Genomic DNA, 25,032 nt, shown 5'->3' on the forward strand with positions numbered 1-25,032 from the left:
ATATTGAGAAGATGTTTCTACTAGTGGGGGAATCTCAAACTAGGGCACATAGTTAGAGAATAAGGGATCACTCATTTAAAACTGAGATGCAAAGGGATTTCTTCTCTCAGAGGGTAGTGAATATCTGGAATTCTCTACCCCAGAGAATTATGGAGGCTAGATTACTGAAAGTTTTTAAAGAGTAGGTAGATAGATAAATATTAGGGAGTTGAAGGCTATGAGGAGCTGGCACGAAAGAGGAGTTGAGGCCTGGGTCAGGTCAGCCATGATCTTATTGAATGGTGGGGCAGGTTTGAGGGGCCGAGTGGCCTACTCCTGCTCCTATTTCTTATGTTGTTGTGTTTCTCTACCCTTCTCAATATCCTCCCACTTACTGTGTATTCCCTAGCTTTGTTTGCCCTGCCCAAATGCATTACCTCACCCTTCACTGATTGAATTCCATCTGCCACTTTTCTGCCCACTCAAGCAAACCATTGATATCATCCTGGAAACAACAGCCATCCTTTTCAGTATCAACTACACAACCAATTTTTGTGTCATCTGAAAATTTCCCAATCATGCCACCTACATTTAAGTCCAAAGCATTAATATATACAACAAACAGCATGGACTCAACACTGAGCCCTGTGGAATGTCAATGGAATGTGTTTTCCATTCGCAAAAAACATCCATCAACCATCACCCTTTGTTTCCTGTTGCTGAACCAATTCTGAATCCAACTTGCCGTATTCCCCTGTATCCCATGGGCTTTGATTTTTCTGACCAGTTTGCCATTTGGGACCTTGTTAAATGCCTAACTAAAATCGATCTAGGAATCATCCCCTGCATTACCCTCTTCAATCCTTCTTGTTACTTCCTCAAAACATTTGATTAAATTAGTAAGACATGACCTTCCCCTAACAAAACCATGCCGACTATCCCTGATTATTCCGTTCCTTTCCAAGTGACTGTTTTACCTTATCTCTCAGAATTGATTCTAATAATTTGCCCAACACAGAAGTCAGATTGACCAGCCAATAATTATCTGGTCTATCCCTCGCACCCTTTTTAAATAATGATACAAGGTCCTTTGGTACCTCACCTGTATCTATTGAGGATTGGAAAATGATTCTCAGAGCATCCACTATTGCCACCCTGGGCTTCCTTTAACAGCCTGGGATACAATCCATCCAGCCCTGGTGACTTATCCACCTTCAAGGATATCAGTTCCTCCAGCACATCCTCGCTTATTGTATCTAATATTTCACATTCCTCTTTAACTAGAATATCTGCTTTACCTCTCTCGTTACTGAAGACAGAGACAAAGTACTCATTGAGAACCCTGCCCACATCTTCAGCATCAGAGCACAAGTTACCATATACATCTCTGATCAGCCCTACCCTTTCCTTAGTTGTTCTCTTGTTCTTAATGTACTGCTAAAACAACTTTGGGTTTTCTTTGATTTTACCTGCCAATATTTTTTCATATCCTCTCTTTGCTTTCCTAATTACCTTTTTTACTTCATCCCTGTACTTTCTATACTTCTCTAGGCTTTCTGCAGTATTAAGTTTTTTGTGACTGTCATAGCTTTCTTTTTCTGCCTTATTTTATCTTGTATATTTCTAGATAACCAATGGGCTCTAGGTTTGGCAGTACCGCCCTTTTTCTTTGTGGGGACATGTATACACTGTGCCTGTAGAAGCTCACTTTTGAATGTTTTCCATTGGTCTGTCACTGATTTCCCTTCAAGTAGCTGTAACCAGTCCACTTTCGCCAGATCATCTCTCAGCTTCTCTTGAGGGGCTTTGTCAGATTGAAGGCACACAGCTTCAAGCCCACTGAGGAACAGTGGAACAGCTCCTGGCTTTAGAAGCTGCCGTTGTGACTGGGATGCTGGAGAGACACTTGAAGAGGCAGAACTTTCTGACATCTGATGCCGGGACTTGCTCCACCAGTTCGTACCTCATCTCAACAAGGACACATGCTCCCGAGGCTTCATCATCCTTCAAAGGATCAGGACAATGTGAGCCTGATGTGTAACCATTCACTCTCATATTAAAGCGCATGGTTGAAATGAGAGGAATAGCAACATTGGTGTTCATGTTGGCCCATGACGGAGGGCACTTGTCCCAGAGAGTACTCACTACAACTCGCCACCCTCGTGGAATCTGTGGCTATGAGAGCCTTACGCGCACGCATGCCTTGTCTGGCCCGTGCTATGGCCTCTTCCCCTGAAACTTCGGCTTTTTCGAACTTAACACCCTCATCCCCTTCGATGTCACCCTCATCCCTTTTGATGTCCTCCTCATCAGAGGAGATGTGCAGCTCTTCCATGTTGACATCTGGCAAGTCCTCCCCACTTTGCAGTGCCAGGTTGTACAGCGCGCAGCAAGCCACGAACATCCATGAGACCCTCTGGGGGCTGTACTGGAGTGCTCCGCCTGATCTGTCCAGACATTGGAATTGCATCTTTGAGGTGCCTATGGTGCGCTCCATCAATGTTCAGGTAGTAGCATGAGCTTCGTGATACCTTCTCTCTGCAGCGTTCTATGGCCGCCGCACGGGCATCATAAGCCATGTCCTTTACAGGTACCCTTTCTCACTGAGCAGCCAGCCCTGGATCCTGTGTGGTCCCTCGAAGATGTCCGTGATCTGTGATCTACTCAAGATGTATGAGTCGTAGATGCTTCCTGGGTATCTGGTGCAAATCTGCATAAGTTTCTTATGATCGCAGATCAGCTGTACATTGAGCGAGTGGTAGCCTTTCCTGTTTGTGTATTGCAATGCCTGTTGCCAGGGAGCTTTTATAGCCACAAGTGCTATCAATGACACCCTGCACCTGTGAGATCTGGAAATCACTGCAAAGACCACTGCTCTGGCGTCCTGGCTTGCTTGATCTCTGTCGAAGTTGATGTAATTGAGGGCCTTGGCAAAAAGGGCATCTATGATCTGATGTTTGCATTTGTGCGTGGGTGCTTGAGAGATCCTGCAGATATCCTCAGTGGAGCCCTGGAAGGAGCTACTGACGTAGAAGTTAAGAGCGGTGGTGACTTTCCCAGTCCCAGTGGTGCCAATTCCTGGAGAATGTGGCAAACGTGAGGCACCAGATCCCTGGACATGCGAAGGCATCAGCTCTTTCATCTGCTGTACGCCCTTGGTCTTGCGAGGCGCCTACGCATGACGTTTTTGAGAGCCTCATCCTCTGTGTCCAGAGGAGGCCCTGCTGCCTTTTGGTCTTGAGGGTTTTGCTCCTCCCATTGGCGAGCCAGGCGCCTCCATCGCAATCTTCTCCTTCTTCTCTCCTGCCTGTATGTGATTATGCAGGCGGCAATAAATCCAGGCTCCATCTTGCTGATGGTCTCCTCTCTGCAGCATCAATGAGAAACAGACATGAGTCACCATCAGCCTCCAAAGGTCCTATTTCTGTAAATGATTCATCAGTGAACGTGGGTTCGAGGGCTTTGTCCCAGCAACTATTTGCCTCTGAAATCCTGGCCAGTGCAGGGTGCATTTCAAAGTGCTCCTTCCACTCCCACACCCCTCCCCCCTTTACCTGACCGGCTTTGATGAGATTGCTTTGGCCAGGCACTTGGATGTGTTGCTTTACGCCCAGGCACTGGGATCCTCATTCACTGCACCCCAATACTATACTATTTGGAATAAACATGAGGGAATATGTTTGGTAATGACATGAGATTATTTGAGAGGGGGCCTGAGGCTTCCTTTCTGTGAATCTGCCAACGCCACGATTCTAACACGCATCTGAAGCTTGTCCAGTCACCCAATTTCTTTGGAGTTCGTTATCGCTCTGGAGATTTTCCATGCTGCGAGCAAGGGGTTAATACAAGGAGATTGATTTGAGCCACCATTCTGGATTAGTCTCGCATGAAACTCTTTCGAGTTATCAACAGTCATAGATTGCAACTCTTTCGAGTACAATCACAGTTCTTGGTTTCCGGGAGTGAGACATGAACCCACAACCCTCTGAGTCAAAGGCGAGGGTGCTATGGACTGAGCCACAGCTGACACCTCCCTTAGTCTCGCATGAATGCGCACCATAGTTTCACTTTCTTGATTCCTTGCATTGTCACTGAAAGGCTCCTAACATGTCTCAGCTGTTTTCATTTGGGAATGAACAGCTCCATTGGGTGCCCCTTTAACCATGCACCTGCCCTTCAATCCACCCTCAGAGCTCTCACCAGCAGAGTTTCTCCTCAATTTAATTTTGTAGTGTGACATCGCTGCAGGTTGGAAGATGATGGTGCTGAACTCTGACTGCTAGACCATATTGGATCCTCCCTGTGTGAGTGTGGAAACCCCTCCCATCGTCCCAGAGGAGCTTAACGTTCAGGTTTCCTTCCCTTCAAGACTTCTCAATCCTCCCCCTGTATTCCTTCATCCCATCGTGATTGTGGTGGATGTCTGTTTGTTAGCCCCTGAACATTTTGAGGTGGATGTGACTATGCCTCACGTAGACCTCACCCCTCCCTATCTTGAGGCCACTTACACAGTTAAATATATACCCCCCCGCTGCCTCCCAAGCACCTTTGGACACCCAAGCAATACCTTCTCACCATCTGTAACTGCAGGTGCCTCCCCTGACTGAGTGTGCCATCTGCGGCCCAGTAGGATGCCAGAAATCCCACAGACCGAGGTGCATGCTGTTACAACAATGCACAACATGCTGGACATGGCTAAGGCTGAACAGACATGCCCTCCCCCTCCCTGGACTGGGACAAGTATAGTCTTTGCAAGCTCAACAATGTAAACTGAGGTGCTTCTTCACTCAGCACTCCTCCTATTCTGGCCCCAGTTGGCTTATGTCATTTTGTATCATACTCTTTCCCCATCCTGGCACTGAGGACACTAACTCCCTGCACCCACTACCCCCACCCCAGTCATGTGTCTGAGGGCAGATTGGAGAGCAACCTTCGCCACTCTTACCCTACAGTGGAGCCCTTTCCATTCCCATGCCTCAGGCCAGTTTCCCCCGCCTCAGGCCAGTTTCCCCCCGTGCCCAGTGGAGCCCTTGTTCTGCAGCCCCTTCCCATGCATCAGGCCAGTTTCCCTCCTTCCCCAGTGGAGACCTTGCCCTGCAGCCCCTTCCCATGCCTCAGGCCTGTTTCCCCCAGTGCAGCCCTAACCCTGAAGCTCATTAACAGTCATCCCCATCTTACCACTGGTCTGGTAAGTAGAGACTTGCCTGTGACAACCCCCTGAAAGCGATGTGATGCTCCTGCGAAGCCTGGCGCTGATTATCACGAGCACTGCATGATGCAAGGTAGGCGAATGAACTGCGAAGTCACAAGTGAACTGCAGATCACCAGGTGCATGTCACTTATATACCATTGTAAAATACGTTGTTCTAATTGCACGCCAACATGCCCTGACAACACAGCCTGGGGAGATAATTCTGGTGGGGAGTCCTTACAATGCGATGCAAACACATTGAAATGGCCTTCCCATTGTGCCGCAGCAGGAAATGCGGCCTGCCATTGAAGGCTGCAGTGCACAATCGCGAACTGATGCTGTAAAACGGATTTTTGACCTTCTCGCGATATTTTCCGCTTCTGTCTGCCATGACACCCGGCGCGAACAGGAGCAGAAAATCCCGGCCTATGTTACATCTACTACTGATGTTTACACGGTGTGAGCATGCAATGTCTGATTGAGACATGAGATTGAGATTTCATATTTTTACTTAATTTGCAAATTAATAATCAGCATTAAAAGACTTTAACGAGATACCTACTTTGCAAAACCGATGAAATCTTCATGGTTGGTGTTGATATAAGACAACTGGATATCAATCAGTAACAACACCTAAAAGAGAGGACAAACATTTGGAAGCTGTAACTTTGAATGATACATTCTACCTTCAGTTCTTTAGCTAACTATATAGGTGAACAGTGAAAACTCTGCCTAAGCTTCTGCCAGGTATGTTTCACCTTTCTGGTGGGAATCAAAGCTAAATTAAATATCAGTGTTATGGTTTCAATTTGATCTATTTTGAGACACCCAACTATAGAGGAAACTAGTAAGAAGGTTGGAAATCATAGATATTGCTGGGACATGATAATGTGAAGTAAATATTTTACTGACACTCCCTAAATATAGAAATCTAGAAATGTAGGAAGATTTACAGAATTAAAGGAAGCCATTTGGCATGTTCTGGCTGTGTCAGCTGAGAAAGAGCTATGCTTTCTAATCCCGCCCTCTAGCTTTTGGTCCACAGCCCTGTAGATTACGGCATCTCAAGCACACATCCAGATGTTCTTTAAATGTGATGAGGGTTCATGCCTCTCTCTTTTCAGTCAGTGAGTTCCAGAACCCTACCACCTTCCGGGTGAAAGAATTATTCCTCAACCCCTACCAATCCTTCTACCAATTAGTTTAAATGTACACCCCCTGGTTAATGACCTCTCTGCCAGCAGAAATTGGTCCCTGCTATACACTCTAACTCGTCCCCTCATAATTTTATATACCTCAATTAAATCTTTCCCAAGCCTCCTCTGTTCCAAAGAAAACGATCCTAGCCTATCAAATCTTTCCTCATAGCTAAAGTTCTTCATTCATGGCAATATCCTCTGTACCACATCCTGTAATGTGGTGACCAGAATTGCACAGTACTCAAGCTGTAGACTAACTAGTATTTTATACAATTCCAGCATAACTTCTCTGCTATTATGCTCTATGCCACATCCACCAAAGGCAAGTATTCCATATGCCTTCTTAGACATCTTATCTACCTGTACTGTTATAGACAAGGATCTGTAGACATGCACTCCAAGGTCCCTCTGTTCCCTGAAATTTCTCAGAATCTTATCAATAATTGTGTATCCCTTGGCTAGTATCCCCTCCCACTTCTCCTGATTGAATTCCGTTTGCCGTTTTTCTACCCAACAACCCATCCATTGATGTCTCCCTGCACTCTACAGCTTTTGTCCTCACTATCAACCACAAGGCCAATTTTCATATCATCTGCACAGTTCTTAATCATGTCCCCTGCATGTAAATCTAAATGATCAATATACACCACAAACAGCTAGGGACCCAGTACTGAGCCCTGCATAGCAACATAAGAAATAGAAGCTGCAGGAAGCCATTCAACCCCTCCAGCCTGCCACACCATTCAACAATATCATGACTGATCTGACCATGACCTTAACTCCAATTTTCTGCCTGTCCCAAACCCCTAGACTCCCTTGTAGATCAAAAAATCTGTCTAACACAGCCTCCACTGCTCTTTGGAGTACAGAATACCAATGATTAACAGCCCTTTGAGAGAAGAAATTCCTCCTTAGCTGCATCTTAAATGGGAGACTCCTTATTCTGAGACTTTGCCCCCTAATTCTAGATTCCCTCATGAGGGGAAACTTTCCTCAGAATCTTATATGTTTCTATAACATCACCTCATTCTTCTAAACTCCAAAGGGCATAGACCCAACCTTTCCTCATAAGATAACCCTTTGATCTCAAGAATCAACCTAGTGAACCTTCTCTGAACTGCTTTCAATGCTAGTATATGCCTTCTTAAGTAAGGAGATCAAAACTGTCTGTAGTGTAGCTGTGGTCTCACTGATGCCTCATACAATTGTAGCAAGACTTTCCTACTTTTACACTCTGTCCCCCTTGCAATAAAGGCCAATATTCCATTTTCCTTCCTAATTGCTTGATGTACCTGTGTAATAACTTATTATGCTTCATTTAAACGGACACCCAGATCCCTCTGCACTGCAGCATTCTGTAGTCTTTCTTCTTTTAAATAAGTTTCTGTTTTTCTATTCTTTCTACCAAAATAGACAACCTCATATTTTCCCACATTGTGCCAAATATCCATCCACCAAGTATGTACCCACTTGCATAATCTAACTATATCCTTTGCAGACTCTTGATGTCCTCCTCACCATTTACTTTCCTATTTATTGTTGTATCGTCAGCAAATTTGGCTAAATATACTCGGTCCCTTCATCCAAGTCGTTAATATAGATTGTATATAGCTGAGACTCCAGTACTGATCTCTGTGGCACCTCATTAGTTACAGTTTGCCAATCTAAAATTGCTCCATTTATCCTGACTTTTTGTTTCCTGTTAGTTAGCCAATCCTCTATCCACACTAATATATTACTTCAAAAATAACACTACTGGTTCTTATCTTGTGCAGTAACCTTTTATGTGGAACATTATTGAATGTCTTTTGGAAATCAAATACTACATCTACTGATTCCCCTTCATCCACCCTCCATGTTACATCCTCAAAGAACTCTAATAAATTTGTAAAAAATAATTTCCCTTTCATAAAACCATGTTGATTCTGCTTGATTGTATTATGATTTTTTAAATGTCTCGCTACTACTTTCTTAATAATGGATCCAGCATTTTTCCAATGACAGATGTTAGGTGAACTGGCCTTTGTTTCCTGGGTTCTGTCTCCCTCCTTTATTGAATCGTGGTGTTACATTTTCAGTTTTCCAATCTGCTGGGATCTTCTTGCAATCTAGTGAATTTTGGAAAATTACAACCAATGCATCAACTGCAGTCACTTACTTGAGGACCTAGGATGCAGCCAATCAGGTCCAGTGGTCCTTTAATCCCATTAGTTTTCTTAGTATTTTTTCTATAGCAATAGTGATTGTTTGAAGTTTCTCCCTCCCTTTTACCCCTTAATTTTCTACTATTCTTGGGATGCTTTTTGTTTCTCTACTGTGAAGACAGATACAAAACACTTGTTCCAGTCTCTGCCATTTCCTTGCTTCCATTATCAATTCCCTAATCTCAACCTCTAAGGGACCAATGTCTAGTCTAGCTATTCTCTTCATTTTCATATACTTGTAGAAGCTCTTACTGTGATTTTTTATATTCCTTGCTAAGTTATTCTCATATTTTAATTTCTCCGTTATTATTTTTAGCCATCCTCTGCTAGTTCTTAATTTTCTGTCTACTGCTAACCTTTGCTACATTGTATACCTTTTCTTCCGCCTTGATATAATATATTTAACTTCCTTAGTTAGCTATGGATGGCACATCCTTCTTGAAGCATCTTTTTTCTCAATGAAATATATCTTTGTTGGGAGTTATAAAATATATCCATAAATGTCTGCCACTGCTTAGCCACCATTTTACCTTTTAATTTACTTTCCCAGTCTACTTTAGCTAACTGTCTTCATAGCTTCACAGTTGATTTTATTTAAGTTTAAGAAACTAGTTTTAGACCCACATTTCTCACCCTCAAAATGAATGTGAAATTCTATTATTTTATGATCACTCTTGCACAGAAGGTCTTTTGTTATGAGATCGTTAATTAACCTTTTCTCATTAGCCATTATCAAGTCTAAAAATGCCTGCTCCCTGCTTGCTTCCAGAATGTATAGTTCTAAGATACTGCCTCAAGGCTACCTTTAACAATTTGATTTGTCCAATCTATACAAAGATCTAAATTGCCCATGATTATTGCAGTACATTTCTTATAAGCCCCATTATTTCTTGATTTCTACTCTGTCCTACAATGTAGCTACTGTTAGGGCATCTATAAACAACTCCCAACTGTGACTTCTTTAACTTGCTATTTCTTATCTTCACCCAAACTGATTCTATATCTTGATCTTCTGAGCTGAGGTAATTTCTCATTACTGTACTGATCTCATTGTTTATTAACAGAGCTACACCATCTCCTTTTTCTTTCTTCCTATCGTTCCTATATGTCAAATACTCTTGAAAATTCAGTTCCCAGCCTTGGTCACTTTGCAACCACGTATCCATAATGGTTATCATTTTATGCCCATTTATTTCTACTTCCACAGGAAACAGCATTCCAGCCACAAAAACACCCGTTGAACATTACTGCCTGTTACTGAGCCAATTTTGGATCCAACTTGCCACATTCCCTTGGATCCCACGAGTTTTTAATTTTCTGACCAGTCTACCCTAGATGGGTTTGAAATTGAAAAGGAGGTGGTACTAGTTTGGCATCAGCTGGAGTTCTGGGCGCCACACTTTAGGAAGGATTTGAAGGCATTAGAGAAGGTGCAGAAGAGGTTCACGAGTATGATTCCAGTGATGAGAAACTTCAGTTATGAAGATAGATTGGAGAAATTAGGACTGCTTCCCTTAGAGAAGGCTGAGAGGAGATTTGATAGAGGTATTCAAAATCATGAGGGATCTAGACAGAGTAGATAGGGAGAAGCTGTTTCTACTCGTGAAAGGATTGAAAATGAGGGGGCACAGATTCAAAGTAATTAGCAAAAGAAGCAAAAGTGATATGAGGAGAAACTTTTTTTACAGAGTTGTAAAGGTTTGGAATGCTCTGCCTGAGAGTGTGGTGGAGGCAGGTTCAATTAAACCATTCAAAAGCGAATTAGGCTGTTATCTGAAAAGGAAGCATGTGCAGGGTTATGGGGAGAAGGCAGGGGAGTGGTACTAGGTGAACTGCTCATTCAGGGAGCTGGTGCAGACATGATGGGCCGAGTGACCTCCTTCTGCGCTGTAGCAATTCTGTGATCCAGTGATGTCAGATGTTGCCAAAATCCATGTTAGACTACATCGAATGCACTGCCACCATGTACTTGCTACTGCCTCAAAATTTCAGTCAAGTTAGTCAGACAAGGCCTTCCCTCAAATAATCCACACTAACTATCCTTGATTAATCTGTGCCTTTCTAAATGACAATTTATACTGTCTCTCAAAATTTTTTCCTGTAATTTGCCCATCATTAATGCTAGACTGACTGGCCTGTAATTACTTGGACTATCCCCTCCTTTTCTGAACAACAATATTTTGTAAAAATAAGCAATGATATTTGTTAACCTGGTTCTTTGTTTTTTCCTCTCTTTCTCGTATGTAGCTGGAAACAATCCTCTCCGTCTCTTCTCGCAGTTTTGGGTACCTACCCAGCTGTAAAGAACAGCAAAGCTTTCTTTTATTTAAATTCCCAAAGTGAATGTTTACCCATCTGTTGGTGTCAGCCATCTTAAGGGTCTAACAGTAGGTTCATAGTCCTCATTGATTCCATGGTTGTTCATGTAATTCCACACAGAAAGCCAATTATTCACAGCAGGAAAGTTAAACGTGATTACATCCTGATGTGTGAGCTACGTTGTTATTACTAAGAGAAAGCATACCATAACATGCTTAATAAAGGAATCTTGCTCACAAACTCATTTTCAAAAAAGTTTACTTTGTAAAAAAATATTGTCTACACATGGAAATGATTCAGTTGTCAGTTAAGAACTAACGAGACTTCAGCTGACAAAATCTTTCTTCAAACTTCCAAAGTGAAAAATTTCATATTAAATTTGACTTCCTATTTTCATGCACAATATGGAAACAAAATTTTCTCTTTAAATACTGCTGGTACCAAATGTTACCAGAAGTTTATGGTGATCATTATACCATACATCAAACATTCTGTTAACTTTATTTGATTAGGTCTTACAATGTTAGCCTAAGCAACAAATGTTGTCACAATTATTAAAGGCAGTGAAATCTTCGAAGACGAGATTATTCGGAGGATACCATGAGCTGACAGTTAAAATAAAAGAAATATGCACAAAATTTTAAGTAGGGCTTATCGTATGCTGACACTTGAATTACTAAATGTTTACTTGCACTTGCCCTGGTATGATACCTTCTTGTGGCTGATGCTTATTAGACAACTGATGGTAGGAATTATAATAAATAATTTCTGTATGTGCCATAAATATATTTGAGTAATAAAACAATAGCTATTCTCTGAATGGGGGGAAGTGGTGGCATAGTGGTAATGTCACTGGATTAATAATCCAGAGGCCCAGGTTAACACTCTGGGGGCAAGGGTTCAAATCCCACCATGAAATTTAAATTCAATTAATAAAATCTGTAATTAAAAGCTAGTCTCAGTTATAGTGACCATGAAAGCATTGCTGATTGGCATAAAAACCTACCTGGTCTAGGGAAGGAAGTCTGTCATCCTAGCAGGTCTGGCCTAGATAACTCACAGCAATGTGGTTGACTCTTTACTGCCCTCTGAAATGGCCTAGTAAGTAACTTTCACTAGAGCTGTACCTTGAGTGTCCTGCCATCCATTCTTAATTAGCACATTTTCTTAGATAATATCACCACCTTTAACACCTCTTTGTTCCTTTTGTCTGTGACATCTTTTGATTATCTGCTCCTATCACTGCTTGCTTGTCCCTACAACCACCCCCACCACCCCCCTCCAACTTCTCTCCCCCCCACCACCTTAAACCAGTTTATATTTCACCCCTCTCCTAACTATACTCAGTTCTGCTGAAGGGTCATGAGGACTCGAAACGTCAACTCTTTTCTTCTCCGCCAATGCTGCCAAACCTGCTGAGTTTTTCCAGGTAATTCTGTTTTTGTTTTAGTAAGTAACTCAGTTGTATCAAACCACTACAAAGTTGAAAAGGAATGAAATTGGATGGGTTGCCAAGCATCAACCTAGTCACCAGAAATGATAATGTCAACCCCAGCCCTGTCGACCTGGCAAAGTCCTCCTTACTAACATGTGGGAGCTTGTGCTAAAATTGGGAGAACTGTCTAGTCAAGCAACAGCCGGATACAGTCATACTGACTGAATCATACCTTACAGACAATGTCCCAGACACCAACATCACCATCTCTGGATACATCCTGTCCCACCGGCAAGAAAGACCCACCAGAGGTCGCAGAACAGCGGTATACAGTTTGAAGGGGGTTGCCCTGGGAGTCCTCACCACTGATTTTGGACCCCATGAAGTCTCATGGCATCAGGCCAAACATAGGCAAGGAAACCTCCTTCTGATTAACACCCTCTGCACCCACTCAGCTGATGAATCAGTACTCCTCCATGTTGAACACCAAGTGGAGGAAGCATGGAGGGTGGCAAGCGCACAGAATGGATGTGGGACATCAATGTCCATCACCAAGAGGAGCTCGGTAGCACCACTACTGACCGAATTGGCCGAGTCCCAAAGGACATAGCTGCTAGGCTGGGTCTGCAGCAGGTGGTGAAGGAACCAACAAGAGGGAAAAAATCTACTTGACCTTGTCCTCACCAATCTACCAGTCGCAGATGCATCTGTCCATGATAGCATTGGTAGGAGTGATCACCACACAGTCCTTGTGAGGCAAAGTCCTGCCTTCACATTAAGGATACCCTCCATCATATTGTCTGGCACTACCATTGTGCTAAATGGGATAGATTTCAAAGAGATATAGCGACTCAAAACTGGGCACCCATGAAGTGTTGTGGGCCATCAGCAGTCGCGGAATTGTATACAACCACAATCGGTAACCTCATGGCCTGGCATATCCCCATTCTACCATTACCACCAAGCCAGGGGAGCAACCCTGGTTTACTGAAGAGTGCAGGAGCACCCTCAGGCGTACCTAAAAATTAGGTGTCAACCTGGTGAAACTACAACACAGGACTACTTACATGCCAAACAGCAGAAGCAGCATGTGATAGACAGAGCTAAATGATCCCACAACCAAGGGTTCAGGTCTAAGCTCTGCAGTCTTGCCACATCCAGTCCTGAATGGTATTGGACACTTAAACAACTCACTGGAGGAGGAGGCTACACAAATATCCCATCCTCAATGATGAGGGAGCCCAGCACATCAGTACAAAAGGCTGAAGCAATTGCAGCCACCTTCAGCCAGAAGGGACAGGTGGATGGTCCATCTCGGTCCCCAGCATAACACATATGCCAGTCTTCAGCTAATTCGATTCACGCCACATGATATCAAGAACCGGCTGAAAGCACTGGGTAATGCAAAAGCTATGTGCCCTGACAATAGTACTGAAGACTTGTGCTCCAGAACTTGCTGCATCCCTGGTCAAGCTGTTCCAGTACAGCTACAACACTGGCATCTACCTGGCAATGTGCAAATTGTCCAGGTATGTTCTGTACACAAAAATCAGCACAATTCCAACCCGGCCAACTACTGCCCCATCAGACTATTCTCAATCAGCAGCAAAGTGATGGAAGGTGTTGTCTACAGTGCAATCAAGCAGCACTTACTCAGCAATGACCTGCTCACTGACGGTCAGTTTGGGTACCGTCAGGGCCACTCATCTCCTGAACTCATTACAGCCTTGATCCAAAAATAGGCAAAAGAATTGAACTCAAGAGGTGAGGTGAGAGTGACTGCCCTTGACATCAAGGAAGCATTTGACCGAATGTGGCATCAAGTAGCCCTAGCAAAACGGAAGTCAATGGGAATCATGGGAAAACAATCCACTGGTTGGAGTCATACCTAGCACAAAGGAAGAAGGTTGTGACTGTTGGAGGCCAATCATCTCAATCCCAGAACATCGTTGCAGAAGTTTCTCAGGGTAGTGTCCTAGGCCCAACCATCTTCAGCTGCTTCATCAATGGCATTTCCTCCATCATGAGGTCAAAAGTGGATGGCCAGAATTTTACGTGAACAAAACGGGCACACGCCCGACCTGAACTCATGTGATATTGCACAAGAAGACGTCAGCCAAGTGTCCCGACATCATGCGCACGCAATGATATTATGGTTGGCAGGCATGCATGGGAGTTGGAAATGTGCCCACCATCACTTAAAGGGCCAATTAAGGCCATTAATTTACTAACTGAAAGGAATTTTACATTGTCCATGCGATTTTGCGGTTATCGCACGGGCAACATGGATAGGTGGCCAACACATTTTCCTCGAGTTCTCATCCATGGGCGGGATAAAAGGCCCCCAGAGCAAAAGCTGTGTCTCTTCAGGTTAGAGTTTTTTGCTGTGAAATTTATGCGACTTGAGAGGTTTCTCAAGCCTACAGTCATCGTGAAGCCCCTGGCTGATCTCGTCCATCCGGTAATGGATAAATGTCATCACCCATCTGAAGAAAATGCCAGTAATAAGCTTGATGCAACTGTGGACAGCTGATTCCGACACACCACACAGATCCCCCACTGATTCTGGAAGTTGAGGGCCACTGTGACCTTCAGAGCCAATGGCATAGGGTGGCCACCTACATAGCTGGAGGCGATCTCCGGCCCAATTATCTGGCATATGGAGGTGACAGTGTCCCTTGAGAGGCAGAGCCTCCTTCGGCACTGGACCTCGGATATGTTGAGGTAGTTGGAGCGCTGCCTATACACCCTGGCTGTAGGGTAGTGGCATCTCCTGCAGACCCTTCTGCCTTGCATTCACTGCTGGCCCTGAACCCCTGCATCTATGCCTCTCTTCCCACAGGTCGCTTCCTGGGGTGCTGCCTGCAGTCACCTGGCCTCCTTTCTCTCCTGGCCCTTCCTTCTCAAAGGAGGTCCCAGCAGCTGAGTATACAATTCCCATAATCAGAAGTGCACAAGGAACTGTCTAATGCACTTAAGGGTGCACTCTGCTGAAATCTTCAAACAAAGATGGCAAGAAAAAGTATTCCAAAAGAAAGCTAGCCACGTATGGAATGCCAAGGGTGCCATCAACTGCACTCACGTGGCCATCAAAGTGCCTGTAGATGAGCTGGGAGCCTTCTTGAACCATAAGGGGTCCCACTCAATGAACGTTCAGATCGTCTGCGACCACAAGGCACAAATCTTGCAAGTCTGTGCCTGTTACCCTGGCAGCTCACATGGTGCTTACATCCTGTGACACTCACAGATGCCAAGGCTGTTCATGACTCCAGTTCGTTCGGATGGCTGGCTCCTGGGTGACAAAGGCTATCCCTTGAAAAGGTGGCTCATGACCCCACTCCAGCACCCAAGAACAGATGCGACGGAGAGATACAATCAGAGTCATGCCTCCATAAGGGTGGTAATAGAGAGGACCATTGGGTTGCTGGAGATGAGGTTCTGCTGCCTGGACCGATCAAGGGGAGCAATGAAGAATCCTCCAGAGTGCGTCGTGCTTATAGTCGTTGCCTGCTGTGCTCTGCTCAATCTGGTTCTGGCAAGGGGGGGGGCCCACTGAAGGCTGAGGATCGCGAGGCAGCTCCAGATGCTGCGATGAATCTACTGATGGGTCTGATGAGGAGCCCAGGGAGGCACGGGGTGAAGATGTGGAGGCAGACATCAGGAGCCTTCAGGGAGGCAGGGACATCAGGGAGCCTTGATAATGCACACCTTCAGCTAGGCTGGCATGGCATCGATTCCAGCTCATGTCAAAGGCCTCCGTACAAGACATCTGTGATGCGCAAACCCAAAACCCCAAATTCCAACCACAGCCTACGCAATAAAGTCCAAAGTCCCTGCCGTCCCCTGCACCTTTCATAGCCATCATGCATACTCAGGCCATTACAACAAAATCAGTGTTTGTATAATATTCAAAGAAATAAACATAACATTTTCTGGTGTTAATGATCACACCATCAAGAGAGTTTTGAAATATGAATGGAAATAATGTCACCCACAAGAAGCCCCTTTGTGCTCAAGGTGCCTTAAACTTAGGTTTGCGGGTGCTGCATCTTGGTGTCCCTCACACCTCGTTGGCAGTGGCAGTCGAGGCAGATTGCTGACTCTGCTGTCGTGTTGGCCCTCATGACCTTGGCGGTCGTCCGAACAGGCCGGCAAAACCTGAGGGGGCTCCACCTTGGAGGGCGCATCCAGCACTATGGCTGGTAATTCCTCAGTCGTCGTGGCCTCATCAGATACGACAGTCACTGGCTGAGTGGCGGAGGAGTGATGCCCTCCTCCAGAGTGCCCTGAGAGAAGCCCTCAGAGACGAGAAGCAGCTTGTCCGCCAGCATGAGATTTGTTTGAACCTCCCTGCTCACCACTGATGGATGGGCACCTAGCAGCGGAGACTAAGTGCCTCATCCATCTCTCACATTGGCAGTGACCTGCTGAGGTCGCTGCCAGTGTGTGGGCTTGCAGGTCCAAGCTCAACCCCAGAAACCCCTGATTCTGTTCGTGGAGCTGCTACTCCATGACAGTCGCCACTCTCTCAATGGAGGAGGCTGTGCACTCGGTGCTCAGGGTCAACGCAGTGCTCACGCTCTGCATGGACTCCTCCATGACAGACACCATGTCATGCAGACCCTCAGGGGTCTCCACCAGATCTCCCTGCACATCCCATTCCTCGGACTCAGCATGTTCCTAGTCTCCAGCAGTCCTCTAACTCGGAGCACTCTCTGCCTCTGCCAGCTCCCCATGCTAGTGTGCCATGCCCTCCCCACTGTGCACTGCCACTGGAGCTGACGAACTTAAGCTCACTGATGTGCTAGTCTCTACGCTGGTGCCTGGTTCAGAGAGAGTGTGTGATGTGGGTGCAGGTGTGAGTGTGTCCTCCTCTGGGGTTAAAGGGGGATCCTCGGGGTCCCGGAACCCCTTGCGGATGAAGCATCTGTGGGCAGAAAAGAACATGTCAGTACATTCAATCATCACATAGTCGATGTGCATGCTAGGCAGGCTGATGAGGCAATGGAGAACTGCAGCATGATGCCATCTTGATCGGAGGATCAATGGGCACTCGTGCCTTGACATCTCCATTTCAGCTGAGAAGACTTTTTGATTTGTGATTTTTGCGCTCTCCGCTACTCTCGTATCTGTGTACTGCATTCTTACCTGCCTCACATCTGCAGTGGCATTCTAGCTCTAGGATGTCCATCTCGTAGCAGCTGAGTACCAGGAGATTGGGCTCCCCACCGCCCATTCTTCAGCATCCGCCGCATTAGGGCTTCTCTTCTCCTGAAAGGGAAGAACAGATTTCAACATTACTGCTCCCTCTCCCTGCAGAACCATTGCAGCCTGGACTGCACCCACCTCCTGAGAACCAGGTTGCAGGACGTGGCAGAGTGGCACACCTCAACCTTCAATGCACTCAGGCCAAGCAGTCAGAGCTCCCAGGCTTGGCTGGCACAGACTTCAGTGAAATTTGGCACACACATTCTTACGCCTCTGAGGGTGATGAGGGATGCCAACCCAAATACACATCTCCACGCATTTCCATGCTATCTCTGTACTTACCCTTGCCAAATGCAGAAGATTGTTGAACCTGTTGCGGCACTGTATCCACGTTCGCTGCACCACGTGTTGCACACTGATCTGGATGGCCACCTCTGCCCATGCCTTCTTTGTGACATGCAGCGGCTTCCTCTTCCCATCCCTGGGCCTGGCACTGATCTCCTTTATGGTGATGCCCAGGAACTCATCTATGAAATTGGGAGGGGGGCGGGGGGCAGAATGCCTTCCGTGCACACCAGGTGTTGAGGTCCTAACAGCTGCAGATATTTCTTTGATCCTGTGAAGAACGCTCCCACACAGCCTTCCCACAACTCCTGGCAGCCTTCAGGGTGCTGCCCATAGAGTTTTCAAAGCCCCCACTGGATCTGGCGCCCGACTCGCTCCCACCCCGCCTGCTTCTTCTGGCCTACCTAAGGACACGTTGCACACTGGGTGGGCCTTAATTGGCCAGCCAGCATGAAATCACGTGGACAATGCAATCTCGCCCAGAAGCGGATTCTACATCCACTCCCCAGCCCACCAACTTCACACCCAGAATTGAGGCCGATATGTTGACAGATGATTACACAATGTTCAGCACCATTCGCTGATACTGAAGCAGTCCATGTGCATATGCACCAAGACCTGGACAATATTCAGGCTTGGGAATAAGTGGCAAGTAATATTTGCACCACAGAAGTTCCAGGCAATGACCATATCCAACAAGAGAGAATCTAACCATCACCCCATGACATTCAATGGCATTACCACTGCTGAATCCTCCACTATCAACATCCTGGGGGTTACCATTGACCAGAAACTGAACTGGATCAGCCATATAAATACCGTGGCTACAAGAGCAGGTCAGAGGCTGGGAAGTCTGTAGCAAGTGACTCACTTCCTGACTCCTCAAAGCCTGTTCACATTTACAAGGCATAAGTCTTGCAACAATACTCAAGAAGCTTGACACCATCCAGGACAAAGCAGCCTGTTTGGTTAGCACCCCATCCACCACCTTAAACATTCACTCCCTTCACCACTGGCATATAGAGGCAGCAATGTGTACCATTCACAAGATGTAATGCAGTAACTCACAAGGCTCCTTCGACAGCACCTTCCAAACCCACAACCTCTACCACCTAGAGGGGCAAGGGCAGCAGGTGTATGGGAACACCACCATCTGTAAATTCCCCTCCAAGCCACACACCATCCTGACTTGGAACTATATCGCCATTCCTTCACTGTCGCTGGGTCAAAATCTTGGCACTTCCTTCCTAACAACACTGTGAATGTTCCTACAACACATGGATTGCTGAAGTTCAAGAAGGCAGCTCAACACCACCTTCTCATGGGCAATAAGGGATGGGAAATAAATGCTGGCCTATCTAGCAATGTCCACATCCTGTGAAGGAATAGATAAAAATGTGTAACTATACTCTACAATGTATGTGAAAAGTAATCTCTGCAAACAAGAAAACCAGAGGGATGATGCCTGATTTGAAACTCTTGGGCCGCAACTGAGACATTCTTCTTATAAAACTGTATCTCCAAGTCAACCATTTTCATTGTAAATGGTTGATCAGTGATGAAACAATATCTTTCTGAGGTCAGTGTAGCATTAAGAAGGGTGCGCTGCATGAACTCAACCTATTCTGGATGCCACTGCTAATCAGCCAATTTTAAATGTCAGTAAGTGAAGGATCTACAGGGAATAACATCGTAGGGGTGCGCTAGTTGGGCAGTACAGGTCTCAAAAGCATTGAGGTTCCTGTTCCTCAATTGAGAAATATATCTAGGATGGTAGAAAAGTTTTGAGTGCATAACACATCAACAAAAAAAAACCTGCCCCTGCGGTTGCCAAGTGACCACATTTTGCAACAACATGTTTAACTAGCCTCCATTCATATCATCGCCATTATTGAAATTGAACTTTGTCTTCCTCTGAAAATGTCTGCATGTTTTGCCTTTCTGGCTGAGCAGCACTCAAAGGAAAAATGTTAATTTTAGTATGGTTAAGTCTTGAACTGAAGTGAACTGTACTAGATACTCAAGCGAAAAGTCTGCTGCGTTAAGGCTGTCATTATTTTGTTAAATACAGTTTGAACCAAAATAACAGGAGAAAACCATGGTGGCAACCATGAAGCTTAAAGTCGATGGCATGTTATTACAAATATTGTTGGATGAGTGATGCATGTGGAATTCATAACAAAAACAGAATTACCTGGAAAAACTCAGCAGGTCTGGCAGCATATTATTCAAGAGGTTATTTGTCCCATAGAGCCTTGCTGCTTATACCACAGGTCCAAATACAATTTTTCCAAATTATTCAAAAGTTTCCCTAAGAGATGAAATACTGGGGTTTTTGAGGTTACTAACAAGCAGCGTCGAAAGTACTAGAGTTTACTTGATAATATGTAATGACAGAATGCACTGTATGACATCTGATTACATGTATATCAGATAACGATCTAAACCTGTATCTGGTCCTTGAGTGAGGTTGCAAACGGTCATTTAATTTCAATTCCACACCCTGCTTAATCTCATTCCTCGATCCCAACAGCTCTATCTACCAATTACTTTGATTTCATGCTACAAAGAATAACAAATGAGCATACTGCGGGGGAGGGGGGGCTTCTTTGCCAACTTTGCCCCATCTCTCCTGAAGGCACTTGTTACTTGTTTGGTTCAATTCCATGAGAATGCACTGCCTGCAGGTTGGGTGATCATCCTTCTTTGAAACTGGGATTTTTTTGCCCGCTGCTTCAGGTAACATCAATAGCTCTCTCGGGCTTCACTCATGTTATAATGTCATCATAAACCTCAAAAATCTTACTGCCTTGCACATCTGTCAAGTATGTTATACAGTATTTTGAAATGGAACTTGTATCATTCCACATATGGTCCAATAGTATTTGCCAGCACTGAGAATATGTTACTCTAAATGATAATAGACTTTCAAATATTATGTAACAGCTTCCATTTACTAGTTTGGCTAAGTGCCGTCAATCAAAGCTGACTGATCAGTATTTCATGAAATGGACAGTGCCAAATTCTATAGTGAGGATAAATGATTCACCAATTTCCACTGGCCAGTACATAGCCTTTTTAGCCTGTTCTGATGTAAAAGTTACCAAGCACTGCAAACTCTTGCTTCCATTCATTTCAATCCTGTAAGCGTAAAGCAACTCCTCTGAACTCCATGTGAAGTAAAACGAGAGTAAACGAAGACATTGAAATGATGCAGGAGCTGTTTGCAAAGTCTCTTAAACGTCCACAAAACTTGGATTTTTTTCCCCACTTGAGCTTCTAGTTGCTGTGGATTTGCCAGAGTTCAGAATTGTGAAAGTGATACTGGTTATGATGGTTACATTGAGGACACACAGTGCGGACTCCATGCAAAAAGAGTGCCCAGCTCAGTTTCTTTTGAGTCTGTTACAGACAGGGGGTGGGATCCATTCAAACAACATTTCTTTCCTCTCACCACTGGTCTGTAAATGGAAAGGTGTTCTGGATTGTTTCTTTTCTCATAAGCAGTGGCGTATTTCCTAGCCCCTCGGTTCTTGTGTGATCCAATTCCTAATGATAACTGCACAGCAAACTCGAGGTAGACTGAACTCAAAAGGTTAGTTTATTGCACACATTCAAAATGTGAAAAGGCGGGTTCGCATCTTTACCTCCACACTCAGACAGTAAAGAGAGGGATAGAGAAAAGAAGGTTTTACAGGAGAGAGACCACAGAGGAAATAAATTTTGGTTCATGTGAGTTCGAGAGTCCAGAATCAAAGTTCTATGAGGTATTCCTTCAAGGAGGTTGGCAGGCTAAAAACCGATGTAGTAAAATTTACTTTTCCAGTGGTGTTGACTTCACAAGATGAGATTGGCATGCAGAGATGAATCAGTCTTCTAAGCAATGACACATAACTTCCAGCAGAAGCAGTGTAGACGGGGCCAGGTGTTTAACTTTGGCAGAGTTCTTTTCTGTGTGGCTACTACTCATATGTTAAAGAGCAGATTGAACTATTCAGCTCAGCAAGACAATATTACTTGTTCCACAAGCCAGAAGCCTAGGTCACATGACTCCCACCTCTGTACCAGATCTTCATCAAAGGATGTGTATCCAGCATCTGGAATTTGGCTGAGTCTCAAAGACTGCTAAATGTTCAAGTCATTATGATTTGAAAGGAATGTTTGAGGGGCCTTTTGTCTTAGCAGACCCTCTGTCTTCTGATGACAAGCCTGGGTTATCAAATGCAACTGGTCTTTGTAAAGCTCTCTTTGAAGCTGGGTTGTGCAGTCCCCAGGTAATCATTAGTGGCTCCACAGAGATAACGAGGAATGAGTTTTCCCAAAACTGTAAAGTGGCTTCTTTTGTTCTGGGGTCACAGACAGACAGGTTCAGCCAGTTAAAGGCTCGAGTTCAGCCAAGGTCCAGTTTTAAAATTTAGAAATAGCAATGAGTGTGTATATGTATTTTATAAAAAATTACAGTGTGAGATTGTAGTCTATCACAAGTCCATGTCTGGATCAAGACTGTGATGAGTTCTGGAGACAAGTGGTTCTAATGGTACCTGAACTGAGTATATATGAGCAGGTAACTGGTGAGTGAATTGCTGTTTCATGGTGCTATTAATAACGTGTCATCAGTTTTATCCATGATAGGGAGGCCAATAAAGTGGCAATTAGCTGGTTTGGATTTATCCTGTAGTTTGTGGATAGGGCATACCTGCACTATAGGAGTTTGGCTGGGATAACAGTTAACTTTGGTAAATAAGTCTTCAGCACTACAGCCAGAGTCCACAGCCTTTACAGTGTCGAGTGCACTCAGCCGCTATCTAATGTCACATTGTGTGAGCTGAACTGGCTGGGCTTTGGAATCAATGATGATGGGGATCTTGGGAGGAGGTGTAGTAGTATTGTTCTTTTGGCAGAAGATGCTTCCAAACCTTTAACCTTGACATTTCCACTAGTGCTGAGCTCCATCATAGTTAAGGATGAGGATATTTATAGAGCCTCCTCCACCTGTTATTTGCCTGGTTGCCCACCATATTTCTTGACTGGGTGTGACAGGCTACAGAGCTTTATTCTAATCATAGCTCTGGAATTCCCCCTTAAATGTCTCCAACTACTTCTCTTTCTTTAAGACTCTCTTTAAAACTCATCTCTTTTGTCCAAGCTTTTAGTTGCTCTTCCTCATAGCTCCTTCTTTGGCTCAACTGCCCATTTTGACTGATAACACTTTTGTGAAGAGTTTGGGCCATTTTTATATGTTAATGATGATGTACAAGTTGTTGTGACTCATTTCTATTTTTTATACAAATGCTTTGCATAACATACTGTGCAGGAGCCCAACACATGCATGGTAGATGGCCAACAATAAGTTTGCCTCTCTTATCCTTGTTCATCACATAAACTCAACTATTTTTTTTTTATTCACAATGTATAATTATTTTAATCACATTTTAAATGTGTCATGCTCCCTAATATGAAAGAGAATGGGTCTTTCCTTGCTGTTGAATGGTCATTGTGATTTAAACCTATGAAAACTGATTTATCTTGATATAGAAATATGTTACAAATTTCTCAGAAAACCCTCAGGACTTCTGTAAAAAATATAGTTAAAAGATAATGTTTCCTTAGATGGCATATTAAATTTTTACCTGCACATATATATGAATATATAAAAAATGACAAAAACATAACCAGTTGTGCCCAAATGGCCTGCTCCTGCTCCTAATTCGTATGTTCATGTTAGATTTTTGATTGACAAGGGAGTCAAACGGTATAGGGGTTAGACAGGAAGGTAGGGTTGAGGCCACAATCATATCAGCCATGATCTTATCAAATGGTGCAGCAGGTTTGAGGGGCCGAATGGCCTACTCCTGCTCCTAATTCATGTGTTCCTTTGTACAACCGGTAGTTCAGATGACAATGCAAGATGCAAAGGCAAACCTTGTACAGTTTTTCAAAACTGTCTGAAACCAAAGGTGTGTTTCTACTTGGACCGCAAGTTATGGATTACTTCATAGAATATTAGGAGAAGCAATATAGCCTGAGAAAAGGCAGTAAGGGAATTCAGAGACAAGCTCCCTGGCAGCAGATATAACTCCCATACGAAGGCTGGGATTTTCTGATTCCGGCCATTACAGGACTGGAAATTCCCGCCCGAAGTCAATGGACCTTTGGCTGTTCCATCAAATTTTCCACCCCGCCTGACAATTCCCGCCACAGGGGGGACCGGAAAATCCCAGCCTATGTTACTGCACATGAGGATCTTTATTTTATTGATTGTTAAAATACTTGTTCTATCATTGTATTGTCAACAAACTTGTACAAAATGAAAGTTCCAAATTTTTTTTCTTACCTTATAACTACACTGTCTAACTGTATGTATTAATTCTTGGATAACCAAATCCACACACTTCAGGCAAGGTTCCTTGAGTTTCACAATTTGTTTCTTCACAATAGTTTCAAAGGCCATGTCAGGGGTAAACAAGCCTGGTCTGTAGGCATGAAAGACAAGGAGCAATATCAATCTTGATATAGATGGCACTGAGAAAGACATTGCACTTGCAGCACTTACTAAAATTGTCACATCTTCCAAAGAAATCCTTGAAATTATTTTTGCATCCAGAGTACAATTTTTACATCACTCAGAAAAGGTAGAATAGCTGCAACAGAGAGAAAGTTGAACCCTGAAACAGGTAACTCAACCTAAATAAAGACAGGCTTAAGCAAAAAATTCACAAATATCAAGTACATATTATATCACAGAAATCTTAATATACTTTAGAGTATTTGTTATGATCTTGAAGGAGTCCAGTAACTTTAAAAAGAAATTCAAATTCCCAGTTATTAACTGAAAGAATTACATTTCCCATTTTGAACAAAACATTTTACTGTACAAGAATTAAACAAAGCAAGTGCTACTAACTTAACACCATATTTTCTTTTATTTGTTCATGGGATGTGAGCATCACTGGCTAGGCCAGTATTTATTGCCCATCCCTAACTACCCTTGTTCAGACAGCAGAATGTCTGGAGTCACATGTAGGCCAGACCAGGTAAGGACAGCAGATTTCCTTCCCTGAAGGGCATTAGTGAACCAGATGTGTTTTTACAATAATTGGCAATGGTTTTATTGTCATCATCAGACTTTTAACTCCAGATTTTTATTGGATT

At 44.1% G+C, this 25,032-nt stretch overlaps 1 protein-coding gene across 3 annotated transcripts in view; it reads right to left on the minus strand.

Annotated features, from left to right (window-relative positions):
- Positions 1-25,032, minus strand: part of dnm3a (dynamin 3a) — a 270,426-nt gene that overhangs the window by 132,584 nt on the left and 112,810 nt on the right. For all 3 annotated transcript variants that reach the window (XM_078561578.1, XM_078561577.1, XM_078561576.1), the window contains 3 exons: positions 24,215-24,353; positions 10,784-10,870; positions 5,733-5,803 (listed from right to left, as the gene is read on the minus strand). In XM_078561578.1, the coding sequence (XP_078417704.1) occupies positions 5,733-5,803; positions 10,784-10,870; positions 24,215-24,353 (297 nt within the window). The remainder of the gene's footprint in view (positions 1-5,732; positions 5,804-10,783; positions 10,871-24,214; positions 24,354-25,032) is intronic.

The sequence above is a fragment of the Cetorhinus maximus genome, chromosome 17 (genome assembly GCF_964194155.1).
Source record: "Cetorhinus maximus chromosome 17, sCetMax3.hap1.1, whole genome shotgun sequence".
Taxonomy (NCBI): domain Eukaryota; kingdom Metazoa; phylum Chordata; class Chondrichthyes; order Lamniformes; family Cetorhinidae; genus Cetorhinus; species Cetorhinus maximus.